We start from the raw sequence: 16,865 nt of genomic DNA, 5'->3' as shown, positions 1-16,865 counted from the left end.
TAGTTTTGGTACAGATACTTTAAATTCTCATTTAACTATTTACCAATTCTGCAGTTTTCAAGTGTATTTTTCTTATTGTAAATTATCTTATTTTAGAAATATTGAAAATATTTTCAAATATTAAAAAATTTGAAAAAAAAATTTTCAAAAGTGGAGTTGTGCTTTCAGCTCTCCAAATCCAACTGGAATGAAAGATCCGTCATGACAGATGTGTTACCATATAGTGCAACTAATGGTGAAGCTGAGGGGTTTGGACAACTAGTATAGTGAAGTTGTCAATTTATTTTTATGAAGAGAGAAGAAATGAATTGATTCTACTGGTGTTGGATTGAGGGTTCTTTAATTAAGTCTTTCCTCAAGTAGAAAAGTAAAGGATTGCCTTACTTTTAGAGTTTTTTTTTTCTGTTGAGCAATTTTCATAAAACATCTCTTTACAGTTTCATTTATCAGTACTGTATCAGTACTTAGTATTTCTGTAGCTTTTTCATCACAGACTGCAAGGTCTCAATAAAATTGTTTGCAGCTGTCCTGTGTTTACTGTTGGGTGAGCCAGCTTGCAGTGCCATAGGAGCACTTTCCTCAGGGAAGTGCAGGGTGTCAAAGGGAGAGTAATAAAAATAATAGCTTCACATGGCTGAGAGGTGATTAATGGAGTCTGTTGGGAATTCCCCAGTGTCTCCAAGAGGGTGCACGGATAACCTTAATCTTGGGAACATGCTCTGTGTAGATATTTTGGCAGTCTGAGCATCTTGGGGCAAAGCCAGTTGCTCTGTTCTCTGGTGATGTAGAGGAGGCCTAGGAGAGCAGAGGGAAGGGCGCCAGGTCAGAAACTTGGCCTACTTTTCCCTTTGCCCGAGTTTCACGTTGAGATCGTAGCAGATAAAGGCTTGAGTCAGGCTGTGTGTCTGGTATCCGGCTGCACGGTGAGCAGCGGGGTTGGTGCGGTACCCGTGAGTCAGCGGCAGGCTCGGTGCCGGGCGCTGGCTGGCATTGCCCTGGTGGCTGGCATTGCCCTGGTGCGTGCAGGCACGGCTCTGAGTGCCCCGGCTGCAGAGACACCGGCTCTGCTTGTCCTCTGTGCAGCCACCAGGAGCAAGGCTCCTTCTACCCACCTGGTGGATGGATAACTGGTTCGCTGACTTTGTGCATATAGACATTTTCAAACTATAACAGGTTATTCAGCGTGCCAACAGGCTTTGAAATATAGAACATAACTGGTTTTATAGAACATTGACACTGTAGCAGACAGAGACTCAGTTTAAAAAAAATTAGCAAAATTTGTATCTTTTAGACTTGTCTTGTTCAACTGACCAAAAACCTCTACAGCAGGTGTTTAAACATGATGACATCTTTTTTACTACAGAAAGGGAAAGATGCTCAGTGATGTGATTTTCCCTCAAATGTTTTTTACAGAAATGGTTGCTAGCTGTTTGCCATATTTTAACCTAAGGATTGATAAGACAAGTTTCCATTTCAAGGATGTAAGGTCTATAGGCAGTAGGAACAAGGAAGAGCTATGTGCTAAAGAAATCCCCACCCTCAGGTAAACCTATGATATGGCTGCAGTTGAAAAGAACATGATCCTGTGCTTGCACTAAAAAATATTCCTTTTGCCCTCAAAGCAATCGTGTGGGACAGCACCCAGTATTTAGAAGCTCAGATAAACCCAATATCCTCTTTCTCTGTCCCTGAGTCATGTGAAGTCCAGGAACATGTGGCTCAAGAGAGCCTATGTAGAAGAGTATGGATTTTATTGAGCAACATTGGGGTTTTGTGGTGGAGGAGAGAAGATGAAAAACTGCATAGAAAGTGGGCTATATATGAGAGAATGGTGAAAAGAGAAATATGAAGGATGGTCTTTCTTTCTTCTCATCTGTACCTCTTTGGTGTGCCTAGACTATCACTCCAAAGAGGTACAGATGAGAAGCAAGAAAAGACCATCCTTCATATTTTTAAACTTAGCATTAGCAAAGAGTCTAGAGGAGAGAGAAAAGTGGAAAGAGAGGACATACCAACCATGTGGCAGAAGACACTGTAATCCACCGGGTAAAGCTGCCTGGTTTCTGGTGACCAGCTCAGGTCCCCACATGCCCCGGTGAATCTTTCCTGGGCACCCTTGACTCTCTGGCTCCAACAGTCTCCCCTTTGGTACACTCCACTCAGGGCCTGAGTACTGGCTTAAAATAGTAGGTGAACTTCTCAGAAACGGGTTGGGTGCCCAGGTGTTTGTGCCCTGCCCAGCCCAAGGGAGCCTTGATTGAGGCTCTGTACTCCAAGTGCTACTTTAAAGCAAAAGTAAATAATGCTACATACAATCTGCTACTCAGACACAAGATTTTGAGAAATAGCTCAGTCCCATATTCAAATTATTTTCCATTTTAAAGTATTTAATCTAAATGGTGTTATGGTGGAAAATAGGAATTTTTCTTTGACAGATTGCTTTGACTTACGAGAAATGAATGAGCATATACAGGAAAATGAAGTCCGGAAGTTGGGGGAAATTAAACCTGTTGCTTTCAAATCTTCCCATGGAAATTTTCTTCTCTCTGCAATGTATCATTGGAATTTCCTTTCACTGCAACCCAGCGTATCCTACTGGCTATGGTTTCCTTGACAGATACTATTCCATTTGTTGTGGCTTTATGTGAAGCAACTAAACAGGACATTGTGTAGCTTGTACAGTAGAAATCTGGGAGGATTTTATTTCTCTGGGTTCTTCTCTTGGTGTAAAGCATCTGTATCTGCCTGTTCCTGATGACAAATCCCAAAGCTGCTCAAGTGAGTAGGAGTCATTTTGTTCTGCTGGCCCAGGGCCAGAGGCAATACACACAATATAGCTTAGTATGTTGCAGTGGTTCTTCAAGCCAATAGAAAACTATGTTGAATTCCCTCTTATAAAGTGATTAATACTGTTTAGTTATATTTTAATTATATCTTATTTAAAATTCCAGACTAGACTTATTCTCTGTGCAAATGAAAAAATTATGCCATGTTCCTGTTTGACTTCATAATTTTTGTCTGGCTCATTTATGACCCATCCCAGTACACACCTTTGTTCTGTTACACTTATTTATTATTGCTACAGCCACAATCAGGTTATCTCCTTTCTTCTTTCTAATACCTGATACTCCAGACTGTTGATCTCTGGCCCTGGGGAATGTAATTTCTAATTGCTGAGTGCAGAACCTGCTGTGATAAGAACAGTTATTGTTTATATACTGACACTGCAATTCCCTTACCAGTGGAAAAACCTGTGGTGGGGCAGGAATAATCTCTTGCTTCATCTGCCATGGATCACTGTAACTACAATGAAGCCAGTCATACTATCAAAGCAAGGAGAGGGAGAAAAACTGTGTAGACTTCAGGTCAGCAATATACACTATTTTGTGCTCTGTAACTTTAGGAATGTGGAGTCAGGCTTCATGATACATAGTTTTCTACAATCCCTTGGAGGTGCTGGAGAGGGAAGATGAAATTGTCAGCATGAATTTTAGAAATTATATTTTTTTTTCTTATGTAGTTAGTCCTCAGCTGACTTTTTTCCTAGTTATCCACCTTACCCCAAGGGCACCAGAGCAGTCACACAATGCTTTCTAGTGGGAGAATTTCTCCGTCTGTCCTTGACAGCATTCAGTCATCCAGATAGGCCATGGCTGGGCACAGTGGGGTTCTACACTCTCAAAAGCACATGTGTTCATTGCAGATTTTTGCCAAGCCTCTTATAACGAAACACTAACACATTTGTTTTGGAAGTTTCCCTTTTCTTTTCCTTGCTTGCTCATTCCTTACTGCTGCTGCTTGCAAAACTATAGTAAAATGTTCGATGACTTTCTGAGATGTGCTCCACAAACCCTCCGAATCACTTTTGTCTTTGCAATGTCATGTTACATAGGGTCAGACTGTTTTCATATAAGTTGACTGTGTTATAGTCAATGAATGTGTGTGTTTTTCTGCTGTGCTTTGTGTATCCTTTGTGTAATAAAGACCACATCAAGTCATTAGCAAAAGCTTAAATCCTGCACTGAAAAAAATGGCTAATTAGTTGTAATATTTATTTTTCTTGTCTAAGGACTTCAGGTATATGCCAGAGCATCAGCATTTTTATCCTTCTTTGGAATCAGTGAACTCTAGCCTGTGTGTCTGATCAATAAACTGTGTAAGTCTGTCACTGGCTACATGAAACACCTGGCACCACAACCCCTGATTTCAGCTTCAGTAGCTGTGAATATCAGATTAGGGTGAGATGATATTTGCATAAGTAAAAGCATTTTTAAACCTCTTATATTTCTTTTAACATACAGCCCATTTTATTGCTATTCATAGTTGTTATTTTTGTTAGGCACTGAGGTCCCAAAGTGTTTCATTTATGCAGATGTAAAATTATTTTGTCTCGAGGGTTTGTTTTTATTTCCTAATTTTCTGTAGATAACCCACATCATGTTTTGCTCATTCAGTGATTTTTGTATCTGAGGTGTTTTTCCTTTTCTTTTCCAGATGCAGAGGGAAATTGCTTATACGGGACGAGATGGCCCAAGTGGTTCCCGCCCTGGATCTGCCACGCACCCTCTGCATGCGATGCCCAGCTCTCCACCCTCCACCCCCGTGCCCCACTCCATGCCTCCCTCTCCATCCAGGATTCCCTATGGCGGGGGCCGGCCCATGGGTGTGCCAGGCAATGCCACCATCCCCAGGGACCGGCTGTCCAGCATGCCAGCCTCGCGCTCGATATCGCCCAGCCCAAGCGCCATTTTGGAGAGACGGGACGTGAAGCCAGATGAGGACATGAGTAACAAAAACCTTACCCTGATGCGAAATGAAAGCCTCTACGGTGACCCCTACTTGTTTCACGAGGGGAGGATGAGTGTGGCTGCACCGCACTCCGGACACCCGCTCGATGTCCCCGATCACATTGTGACCTACCATCGCAGTGCCATCAGGTCATCGAGCACTTACTGCAACCCTTCCATGCAGCCTGAAATGCTGGAGCAGTCCTTGTACAGACAAAAGTCACGGAAGTACCCGGAGAGCCATTTGCCCACTCTTGGCTCTAAAACACCTCCAGCCTCACCCCACAGGGTGGCTGACATGAGAATGATCGATATTCATCCTCACCATGGCCCTCACATTCCCGCCCACACCATCCAGCCTGACAGGTCTTCCCCCAGCCGCCAGTCCTTCAAAAAGGAGCCAGGAGCGCCCGTGTTTGTGGATGCCAAAGCACGGAGTGCTGTTGGCCTCCCAGGCGTGGCCGAGGCAATGCCCGCTCCCGTGGACAAGCAGGCTTTTGGCTATGGGTCACCCACGATGCCCAAGGACAAGGAGACAAGGTAAGGCAGGGCTGGGGCGTAATTTATGCAAATGAGAAACGTTCCTAATCTGCGCATCCTTTGTCGTTTAAGACTCAGGGGACAATGTAATGTGTAGGAGGCTGCTGCACCCGGCTGCAGTGTTTATTAGGTGTCTGTCAAGGTAGTTAGTAATTTAGGGGAGATGTGACACCATCCATTATTAATTTGAAAGTATTGTCAACCCATGATGAATCCCTAGTTATTTTCATTTGTGTAAATTTCAGTCATTGGAAAAAATATAATAAAATAAAATGATTAACTAGGATTTTTCTTTGCAGACAGCCAGATCATGTTACAAGAACAAATGATGTTCTGTTCCTGCTAATAAGGGAATATATTTCACCCCCGTTAAGAATGACACTCTGATATTACAATTTTGGTTCTCTATGGAATGAAGTTTTTCTCATCTAGTGTTAGGAAATGGGAAGAATTTATCATTACTGTCTTATCTCCTGTAAAACATGAATTTGCATAAAAATAGGACAGTTGTTTACAATCATCTTCCTTGAGGGGAAACTGCTGAGAAAAGCAAGTCTGTCTCAGGGAAGAAATCAAAATGTGAATACTGTTCCAAATAATTTTTCCAGCATCACAAGTAGTTGGTGACCTGACTGTTGTTAACTTTAGTGTGATGGCAATGACGACAATGATTTCTCCTGTCTTTTTAAGGACCAAATTTATACAAAGGTCTGTGAAGGCTTCTCCTGCCTTAGACCCTGCCCTGGGAGAGAAAAGTCATTACACTGCCAGGTGGTTGCTGTGTATTTATATGAGCTGCATTAATCTCTAGTGTATTGTTTGTGCTGTTAACTTTTATAGAGCTCTTTAGGGAAGTGAAGATGAATAGCTGGAAAATGCTGAGCTCACAGAGGCCAAAGGTAACTGCTGATTGCCTTAACTACTGGGAAGATACAGAGCTTCATATAGACCCTAGGCTTCCCCTCTATCTAAGCAGCTTGCTCAATAATTAGGTGCCACTTACTATACTTGGCCAGAAAAAAAAGTGGGTCATGAGGTCCACTGGTGGGGAAAAAATGGAAGAATATAAAGAAAAACAGCCACCCACAAAAATTACAGGCTTATAGCTTGGTAGTTATGACATAAGAGTATGAGATAGGGCATATTACAATCTAAAGTCAGTGAAATTGGAGTTTTACATATCTGTTTCCAAGAGAAAGTTTCAGATATCTGAAATTTCATTTCAAGCCACCATTATTACACCTAGGAAATTATTTGAATGAAATTTGCCAATTTTAATCCATTTACAGATTCAGAATTTTACAAAGTTCATTATAGGAATTGAAAATAAGGAATGACACCAAAAACTTTTGTGTTTGTACAGTTTTCTGTCTTCTGGGCATCTCAGTTGTTCACTCAGCTGCACAGATATGTACAAGGGTGTTTGTGAATGGATAAAGAGAAACTACACAGTTCTGCAGCTCCTTGAAAGGGAGTTTTGCACCAGGTGTTTTAATCCTGGTCCCAGAATATATTAACAATGAAGAAAACAGTATTTGCATAATTGCACTTCCAAATAAATACATTACCTTAAAATTCAGCATGGTGTATATTAGTCACATGGCTCTGAAAGAATAATTTTGAAAGCTGTCTTTATGGGTTGTGGCTTTTTTTAACCTTGGGGAAGTGTGACTTTCTAAAAATAATTGTGAATATCAAAAGGAATTCATGCAAATTGCATGCAGTATTAAGAATTGGGTTTACGTTCTACAAACACAAAATGATCTAAGCTTTAATTTAGCTTTATAATAATTTCATGAACTTTGAAAGCAAACACTGTTTCAACCATACTAAGCTAAACAAGGGGTTATCCATGTTGAGGTGCTCTTTTCCGGCTTCATCAGGGATTGAGTTGTGACAAGGTTGTTATGCATACCTGAAGGGTGATGTACATGATGGCAGAATGGTATCCCCTACCTTGTTGTGCAGGACTTAGAGTTTACACCCATAAACAGTATGGGCTTGCTTCTGTGAGAAAGAGTATTTTTTGGGTAGAGATAGGGCTGAATTCATTCTCTTCCAGGCATGGTAAAATGAAGTTTAGGCTGCTCTGTTGTGTATGTTATCCACTTGCTGATGCCAAGTGCCTGAGAGCCAGGCCACAGCAAGCACATGGCAGTGTGTTCAGTCAGCCTGCCTGCAGAGGTGTCAGCTGTGGACAGACAGAGAAGCTCTTAGCCTTGGAGCTACTGAGGAGAGAGGTCCTTTTCATTTCTGCATTGTGGCACAAGAGACTCCCTCCCCATCCTGACTCATTCAGGAGCAGGTTGAGGACCCTGCAGGCACCAAACCCATCATCTCAGCACTGTTGTTGGTTTAATCCCTAGTGGAGTGTGCTGAGAGCCAAGAAAACATCTCCTGTGTCATGACTTAATGGAAATCTCAAAGTAGCACTGTCGCAACCTCAGGACAGTGCAAGTTTAAGTATAAATCAGGGGAAAGATTGAAAGGGTTAGTGACGATGTCAGAAGTAAAAGTGAATCTCTCTTCCCATCTCAATTCTCCTTCAGTTTTGCAGTCCAAGGCTGAACTGGGATATCTCTGTACTTTATCAGAATATGTTGGGTACTTAAAACAGATAAGACCTCTCATTGGCTGTATCCTGGTTTTGTTGAAGAAAATGGTTCCATTACCTTTGGAATATTAACTGCGGCAGATTTGGATCTACAAGAGATGAAAACTGGTATTTCTGAGCTCTTCTACTGGAGTTTCCCATTTTAATTCGATACTGCTGAAGCCAGTTTCATCAAGCCTGTTATTTAAGGCAGAGTTGAGAGGGATTTAATTGCTTCATGTAATGCTTTCTTGTAACTGTTTTGCCTTGGCTATTTCCAAGATAACTACTTCGGTGGTATAAAGGATTGACTAAATTCTCACAGTTAATTCATTTACCAGAAGAGTCCCTTATAAAGCTCTTTTACAACAGTGAGAAGAAACAAATTCATGGAGATTTAAAGAAATAAAAGATGTTAGTATTCATGTGCAGAAAAATATTAGAAGTTATAACAGGTTACAGCAGTTCACCTTCAAAGGGTCATCAACTCTTAAATCTGAGGTCTACTGGAAGAATGAGTACATTTTTGTGTGCATGAGTTGTTTAAACAGAGATTTGCTGTCATATTTTTGGATGGCTCGTTTATGTAGCTTGTGGGACATTTCTGGAAGTTACTACAGTCAAAGCAGATGTTTAAATGTTGATAAATTGGAAAAGAAGCTGTTTATCCAAAAGTGCATTAAATTAAATGCTGTTTAACTTAAAATCTTTGCATTTATAACACATGTTGCAAAATTCTAGATTATTTGATAGTGCTGAAAATATATATAATAAATGCTTGTACTCTGAAATAGCAAGATAACTCTATAGAATACTTTTCCTCTAAAAGCATTTTTGGGGTGTACTATGGTTCTCTTCTGCCTGAACACAACTTTTGTCGTCTTCTTTTTATGCCATACTAGGTATAAAAGATGACAGTTGGATTGAGCAAAAAATGTGATCACATTATGGGTTTATGGCTTGCAGTTCAAGACTAAAGTGTAATGGCCATGTGTAGATTATTGGATATTGTTCCTCCCCACAAAACCACTTTATTGTTTGATATGTTGAAGTACAGATGGACTCCCTATGCATTAGGAAAAATGACCTCACTTTGTAAAGCCATGAACAGTGAGAGACTCCATCAGCAATGCACTGAGCATTTCATAAGGGGGGGCTTTACAAATACACTATCTCAGACACTTTTCACAGGGCTAGAACTGCGTATTCCTCTGTGAAAGGTGTTGAATAACCAAGGAGAAAAAAAGTCAAATAACCAATATAGGATGGAGGAAAGGTAAACTGTATTTTGTCTTCCTTATGTTAGAGGAACTGTTTGTAGGAAGATGAGATGCAGGCTCTGGGATAAGAGTTGTCAATAGTGTAATAGCTGGTGTGCTTCAGAGCTTCCTTTCCCCTTTAGCTTCCAGATGTAAAAGGTTTGAGTTAAATCTTCTACTTAGAGGACTGACATATTCACCTGTGTGAATCCTTCAGTAGGAAGAAATCAGAATACAGAAGAATTCTGCTGATCTTTGGTTCCCACCCTTCCAAGAAACCCACTCATCTGTTTTGGGGGAATTTGCAATAAAGTCTAAGACCTTCACTTGATTCTGTGAAAGTCACTGGGAAAAACAGCCTACTCCTGTTTCCTTTCTTTTCCCAGTGAGGTTAAAAAAAAATTGTAGTGAAATGTTTCTATCATAGAGTAATATAGAAATAAATGTGTATTTCTCTGTCTCTGACCCCCTTTTCATTGCTTCACTTGGAGCTTAAATATAAAATAAGAAGTCACAGAAAATTTTTTCTCCAGGAAGAGGGTGCCAGGTAGTTCATGGTGCAGGTTTGGTGTTTGAGTACATCTGTTGTGGGTGATGTGCTGCACTGCCTGGGATTGGACAGGACTGTGAATGAACAGTTACACAGACCAGTTTTAGTCTGTGTATGTACAAAGTATCTTCTCAGTGATGTGAATATTAAAGATGTCCCCAGGAAAGGGAAGTAACATGCAAGTAGTATATCACGCTTAAATAGCATTGCTGTGACAAGTGGATACCAATTCAGCTATATGCTGTACCCCTTCCTGGAATTACTTCCAGTCAACTGCAATAGAAGGAGTAACATGAAAGACCAGTGAAGCTGTAAGGAAGAAATCTGAAATCTGACATACCAGTGCACGGTCCCCAGAGAAGCAAGGGCTTGCTTTGGTTCTGCTGAAGTTGGGGAGTGAGATGCTAAGGCAGCGCCCCATTTCCTGGACATACCTAGAGCCAGAGCTGTGGGTCAGGCTGCTGGGGAGAAGAGAGCTGGCAAGTGGCCTGTCCAGGGTCTGTGAGAAGCCAAAGCCAAGTCTGACAGAGTTCTGCTGGGCGTCGCTTCTGACCTTGTCCTCTCCTTTCCTCCCCCACTGTGCTGCCACCTCTGACTCTCCCAGCATTCACAGGAAAACAATGTGAAACAATGCCTTTCTGTGCTCAGGCTGATAAAATAGCCATTTCTTTCCCAACTGCTGTAAAAGGGACCCTCCCTGCTCTTCCTGGGTGGTGGAGAGATGCAGCTTTATCTGGGAAATTAATCTGGGAGCAGAGACGGGTTGGCTCTTCTTGGGCTACCACCCTTCTGGTGGCAGCAAGCAGAGGCACCACTTCGTTCTCTGTCTGCCCCCTGTCCTAGTGCTCCACATCCGGCCTGCCTTGTGTCACTGGAGCGTGAACCATGCCTGGGAACCCTGTCTGCCCCATCCGTGGGACTCTGGCCTGCCCTGTGCATGCAGAGCTGCTGGGACAGGCTGGTCCCACCTCCCCTCGCCACAGCAGTGAGCACAGAGAGGGATAGAAAACACAATGCCAAGAACCAAAAATCACAATTTTTGTCATGGCAATGCTGGAATCCCTGATACCTGGCCTTGCACAGCCTGAAGAAAACATTTTTTTCTCCCTCCTGGAGCAGAGTCTGCTCCAGTCCTTCATAAGGAAGTTGGAGGCAAAGGGGTCCACTGCAGATCCTGCTCCTCTAGGGCTTTGTGGTGACAGAACTGGGCCACCAGCCCTCCAGCCACATTAGCCCAGGCACATCAGCCCCACCACCAGGCCATCTGCATCCTTCCCTGCCCATGTTGGAGCGAGCTGCCTCCCACCACCTTCAGTCCAACCACCTCCAAAGATCAGGTTGTTTTATTTAATGCCTAAAAAGCACCTTTCAGACACCTGTTTTTGAAATGTTTGATGCTAATGGCCATAACAAGTCTGGGTGTTACAGTGGAATTATTACAGGAAAAATCTGCCTGGTTTCTAACAGAGTAATTCCAGAGCACATGTAGATTCTTCACATTCTTAATGCTTTTACCATTTGAAAAATAATGTGTTCTGTGCAATTGATTCCAGTATTTCATTCATTTTTCATCATCTCCTATCTTGGAACATCCCTCTCCCTCTTAACAACATACTTTCCTAGATTTCATGGCAAAGGACAAGATCAGCTTTGTGTTGCCATAATATCTTTTGAAGCAGAAAATTGTTTCCAGATTATCTAATGTGGGATGAAAAAAACCATCATATTTATGGATTGGTAAAACAGATAGACTTCCAGTTGAGCTTAGTTCCAGGAAGGTTTTGTGATGATTATCTGGGGAAAAAAAAAAGTTTTCATTATTAAGTGTCAAAAATGCTGCATTGAAGTTTGTTAGAGTATATTTATCCCTGGGTTTTAGTACTTGTTTTTGTTCCAAAGGTTACTGTAGCCTGCACCAGTTTCTTATTTTAAAACTTGTAATACTGGAAATTCCGTAATGTATTTCTTGGTTTGAATTGAACTAAGTCAGATTCACTAGTCTTCTCATCACCCTTCAAAGTACCTTTCAACATGAAGACAGAAAAGTAAGATGCGTGCACTGCATTAAATTGCAGTAAGAACACGTCTGCTGGCTGGGGACTGACTGAGCACTCTCTTCCTCCCTGCTTGTGTCTCTTAGCATCTCATTGCTTGTTTTGCTGCCCTGTTTTCTCAACCTCTGGGTGTCTCTGAGTCTCTCCTGGCTATGGTATCTGTGTGCTATCCCAGGAAACCTCATTCATTCCCTGAATGTGAATGAAATAATTAGTCTGGACAATCTGTCTGGCTGCAAGCAGGGCTGGTTACTTGCTTTTTATCATGTCAGCTTGCTTTTGGCTGTTATTGGTACCTACATTTGAGTTTGTATGACTCTTATTGATTGATGCTATTGCTTTGGCCACCAAACTGCAACTGCAGCTGGGGTGGCCAGAGTTTGGCTGCTGCCGTGTGCGCAGAATGCTGCTGTGGTGATTGATGGGCCATGCAGCATGCTGAGTCTGTGTCTGAGTTTGTGTGTCCCATCTTCTCTCATCAGTCCCTGCTGCTGGTCTTAACCACTTGCTTTTTGAGAAGTTTTCTTCCCAGTCATCATCCAAAACCACAGCCTGCTGTTAGAATTTCCTCCTGCAAGTCTCCCCACACACTTAACTGCTGTAATAGAAGGATGCCTTTTCAGAAGGTCCCATACTGTTGTGTGTCTGTGTTGTGGTGTGTCATTGACATACTGGCATGTATAAGTGGGCACCTGTGTGAGCAAAAGGCTGGTTTGGAGCCGACTAAGGAAGTCCCCTGGTACCTGACTAATATATGGATTTATACAAACAGATAAACACACAAATGTTGGCCTTCGCATCCAAAAAAAAAAGTTATTGTTCTTATTTAGTGACCTTTGGTTCCTATGGAAAACATTGATTATACTTGTTGTAACTCTACATCTCTTTTTCTGCCTTTTGGGAATTTCTCGGAATACGTGCACAAAAGAAAATCTGTTTTATTTTAACATTGCTGTACAGTCTGCATTTGGTGTCCTGTGCCTCTCTGTCACATTTCTGTCCTTTTCAAAGCAGACAGTTGTGATGTCAGGTGGAAAGGATTTGGACTGGAAAGTCATCAGCTTGGCCAGATTAAATGCTTCCCAGACAAAAATTCTGGGTCTGGGGAAAGTAAAAATAGTAACAAGAAGAAGTGTAAAGTCTTTAATCCTGAAACCTTAAGTACAGACAAAATGATTGGCCCAGTGTAGGTAAAAGAGAAAATGCGTGTAATTCTGAAAAAGACTTTTCACTAGTTCCAAGTGGCATTAACAAATTATTTTAGGTGTCTGTCTTGTGAAGTTGTTAGAAGTTTATTACGTGTTTGTTTGTTTGTTCTTTTTAACTAAGGAATTTTTTTTTAATTGTCTGTTACGATGCAAAAGCTGTCCAAACCAAGATGTGGTAAGCTGCTGCAATAAGGTATATGCAAACTGTACCCAAGGGCCTTTGCACAAACTCTGTAGTGTCTTTCCAATCCTGTGGTAATCATTCACCTAGAAAAACAAGTCTGAAAGCAAATATATCTGGCTTTAACAAACGGTTCTCTTGTCTTACAGAGAGAGGATACAAGCCATGGAGAAACAGATTGCCAGTTTAACTGGTCTTGTTCAGTCTGCGCTTTTTAAAGGGCCAAATACAAGTAATAGCAAAGATTCTTCTAGGTAAAAACAGAATTCATCTGTAATGATTTTAGTAATCAATCAACAAAAATATATTTGAATGTAATAGTAAAAAAATCCTGAATGCTCAATCATTTTAAAGTTTCTTTATCATCTCCATGAGAATGCTAGGCAGAGAGGAAGAATATGCCAAATGATAGATGGATATTAACTGCATTGCTCTTCTTTGTGATAAAAAGAATTAATGTAGCTACATCTCTGTGCTCTCTACTGCTTATACTCCATTCATTGTTTAACTTCTACTAGAAGGTGATTTAAAAAAATTACTGATGACTGACAAATTACTGGTGATTTAAATTTTAAAAATATGTTTTAAGGCCATTAAATTTGTTCAATATAAACTTCACTACAGTCTTAATAGTTAGTAAACTAAAATTACAATTTTTCTTGTTATTATTTAGTGAGAAGATGATGAAAACTATGTCCAGCAAGAGTAGCGCCGAAACTGCAGGTAAGATAATTCACTTTTAATTTACAACTTATTCAGGTATATGAATAATTCTAACATTACAAACATCTCAGCTTATGGAAATGTCAAATTTACTTAAATTTCCATGGCTATACTGTCAGAACTGAAGTTTAAGTGCAGGACATGGGAGTCGATCACATCTTTAGGAGAGGAATTTCTGACAGATTGAGATGGTATTTGGAATGAATTTCCCACCTGTGCTGAATGGTTTAAATGAGATGCAAAGCCTCTGCATCTGGTGAATTTTCCAGTGACTCATCCTGTCTATAGGATGTATGTATATCTGTCATTAACCCGAGATGTGTCCAGATTGCTATAGAAGACTAAATATTTAATTCCTTTTCTTGTCCCCTGAACTTTTTCTAAGGTCTGTCTGTCACTAGAATACTACTGATGTAATGACACCAAGAAACTTAGCAGTCAGCAAGACTGCACTTTCCCTAATTAAACCACATTGATCTGTTCCTAATTATTAGTGTGCATCTAAACCTTTCTGAGCAAGCACCAATAACGAAGCCAGTAAGAGCCGGTCTTGTTTTAGCATCCCTCCTGGAGAGCTGTTAAGTGTGTAAAAGATTGAGTTAAAACTGTTGACAAAGAAGATTTCCATGTGGTTGAAGCTCTTTGTGTAGGGGCTGCTGCTGGAGAAGTCCGCGGGGTATTCGTGTGCTTATATGCCTCCTCTTCACCTTTGTCATGCGCTGAATGCAAATAGAGGCAGTTCCCGGCTTCCTGGTAGTGCTGCTCCCACAGGGAGGTCTGTGCCCGGCAGGTAGTAAACCACACACATTCATTAGCAAACCTATTATGCTCCTAACTAGCCTTTCTGTTGGAGCTGTTAGCTCACGTTCAGGATTCCTGTTTGTCTGGAATTGCACTGTGTCCTCCTAATTGACAGAAACCAAACTAGACCTGGAAACTATCAACTACATGGAAGAGAGAAAGAGCTGAAGTCCTGGTACTGAAGCTTTGCTCCCAAGCCACTCTCTGGTGCTGTTCCAACTCTTCCCTTCCTGGATGGGGAGAGGATTACTTAAAGCTTTGAAGAAATAAGTTGTGATTTTTCAGTTTCAGACAATATAGTGAAAAGTCTGTCATTATTCAAAACAGCTGCAAAATGGTCTTCAGATTTTTCCCTATTGCAGTGTCATTACAGACTGAGAATTTATGGCATTTCCCACTTGCACAGGCCTCACCTCATATAAAGCACTTAGGAAACCCTCACAACCAGCACATAGAGTGCCTTGTGTTCCTCTTTGTAGTGCATTGCAAACAGCAGCCTCTCTGCTTTCCCTGTGGTGGTACCAGTTCAGACAAGTACTTGGCAAGGGGCACTCAGTTGGAGGACCTGATCCGAGTGGGCGCTGCTTTGAGTGGGATTTTAGGCCTCCAGAGGTGCCTTTAAACCTGAAATATGTAGTGGTTTGTGTGTGCATGTGTAAATGTGCACTCACTTAAATGAGAAATGGAACAGTATTCATTGGGAAAGCAACCTTCCATAAAGCAAAAGCAGAGATTCCCTGGGAAGTCATGCCCAGCCCACCAGAATAGTGTGGTTCATCTGACCAGCAGCCATTTCCTGGCACTGTTGTTCCCAAATACTCCTCACTCACTAGCTTCTCATGTGACTGACACGTCCCTGAAATTACAATATGACATCTAACAGCTGCATGTGCAACCATGGTGGGGGAGGTGGAGGGTGGGGACTTAATTTACTGTCAAAGGCCGGATCATCATCTGTCACTTACTGACAGAGACATTGGCTTTGTCGCATGGCCGTGCACCTATCCAGCATATGAGTAAGGATTCCAGCATTCAGCTTGTGATGTCGATGCCTTTCTCATCACTTGGGAGAAGGGGATAGGACAGTGGGAGCAGCCATGCAGCCAGCAGTCTGCAAGGATCCCTGTCAGTGCTATAAAGTATAGTGTAACTCCAGCACCTGCATCTCTATATCCTGTCCTTCCAACATGACTCAGCCACAAAATTAAATTGTAGCAGGTAAGGAAACAAGGTGTGGTGACCCCAGAATACTACAGTATTGTAACCCACAACAGCTATTAAAGAAGACTGCTGTGCGTAAAAGAATAGTCTTGTATAATGGAATATTTTCCCGCTTTTGTGCCTGGAATTGTTCAGGACGTGGTTCAATGAGTCAATGCAGTTTGGCTTACTTGAAAATTAGGCAATCTGCCAGAATAGAATGTTTCTCCTTTTTGTAAATATGCTTGGGTTCAAACAGAAGCTAGACACACTTCTGCTGACCACTGTTTTGTTCTTCAATTCACCCCAATCTTTACTATGTATAGCCATTTAGGCAGTGACTCTCTTACTTTATAATTCCACTTGACAACTGTGCACTGAGATACCAGTTATAGCAATTTCAAAGACTATTTGAAAGACAAAGTGGTATAAAATGTTGATTGAACAGTCCTTTCTAGAGCTCTGATAAGCAAAAATGTGAATTGCTTCCCATTCTAAAAAAATAAAACATCTGTGCAAGATAGTATTGCCTCATCAATGTTGAACCAACATTGTATTTTATAGTACGTGTTCCAATGATAGGAGACTTTTATGCAATGAATTGACTATATCCCTTGGGATGGGAAAGAAACCAAAATTTCTAAACCCTAGATAACTCTATATAGCTAGATTGCGAATACTTTGTTTGGTATGTCATATGAACCAAATTGTATTTAGTTTGCTTTTGCTGTGCCGGTCTGTAGAAGCCATTGACTTCTTTAGCCCCAAATATTAAGAACTCTGAAGAAACCCAGCTTTTCGCGAGGAAGATGAGTCTGGAATGACAATGCTTGTCTGCATTTCTTATCTTTTATTGCTTTAGGCTCAGTTCTTTCATGGGGGTTGGGTTCAAGGAGCAGTAATCCTCCACAGACTGGCTGTGTCTCTTCTGCTAATGTTAGGAGAAATTCCATGACTGAATCTTTATAC

At 41.4% G+C, this 16,865-nt stretch overlaps 1 protein-coding gene across 34 annotated transcripts in view; it reads left to right on the top strand.

The window, feature by feature from the left end:
• Positions 1 to 16,865, top strand: part of KIAA1217 (KIAA1217 ortholog) — a 357,281-nt gene that overhangs the window by 303,097 nt on the left and 37,319 nt on the right. For 28 of the 34 annotated variants that reach the window (XR_005256064.1, XM_038129611.1, XM_038129612.1 and 25 more), the window contains 3 exons: positions 4,495 to 5,327; positions 13,322 to 13,426; positions 13,846 to 13,895. Coding sequence is in view for 33 of the 34 variants with exons in the window: in XM_038129611.1 (XP_037985539.1) it covers positions 4,495 to 5,327; positions 13,322 to 13,426; positions 13,846 to 13,895 (988 nt within the window). In the remaining variant the exon portion in view is untranslated. The remainder of the gene's footprint in view (positions 1 to 4,494; positions 5,328 to 13,321; positions 13,427 to 13,845; positions 13,896 to 16,865) is intronic. The other 6 variants (XM_038129605.1, XM_038129613.1, XM_038129632.1 and 3 more) reach the window with 1 other exon arrangement.

Source organism: Motacilla alba, chromosome 2 (assembly GCF_015832195.1).
Source record: "Motacilla alba alba isolate MOTALB_02 chromosome 2, Motacilla_alba_V1.0_pri, whole genome shotgun sequence".
Classification (NCBI taxonomy): Eukaryota; Metazoa; Chordata; class Aves; order Passeriformes; family Motacillidae; genus Motacilla; species Motacilla alba.
The sequence above is the reverse complement of the archived record's forward strand: the minus strand, read 5'-3'. Positions and strand labels throughout refer to the sequence as shown.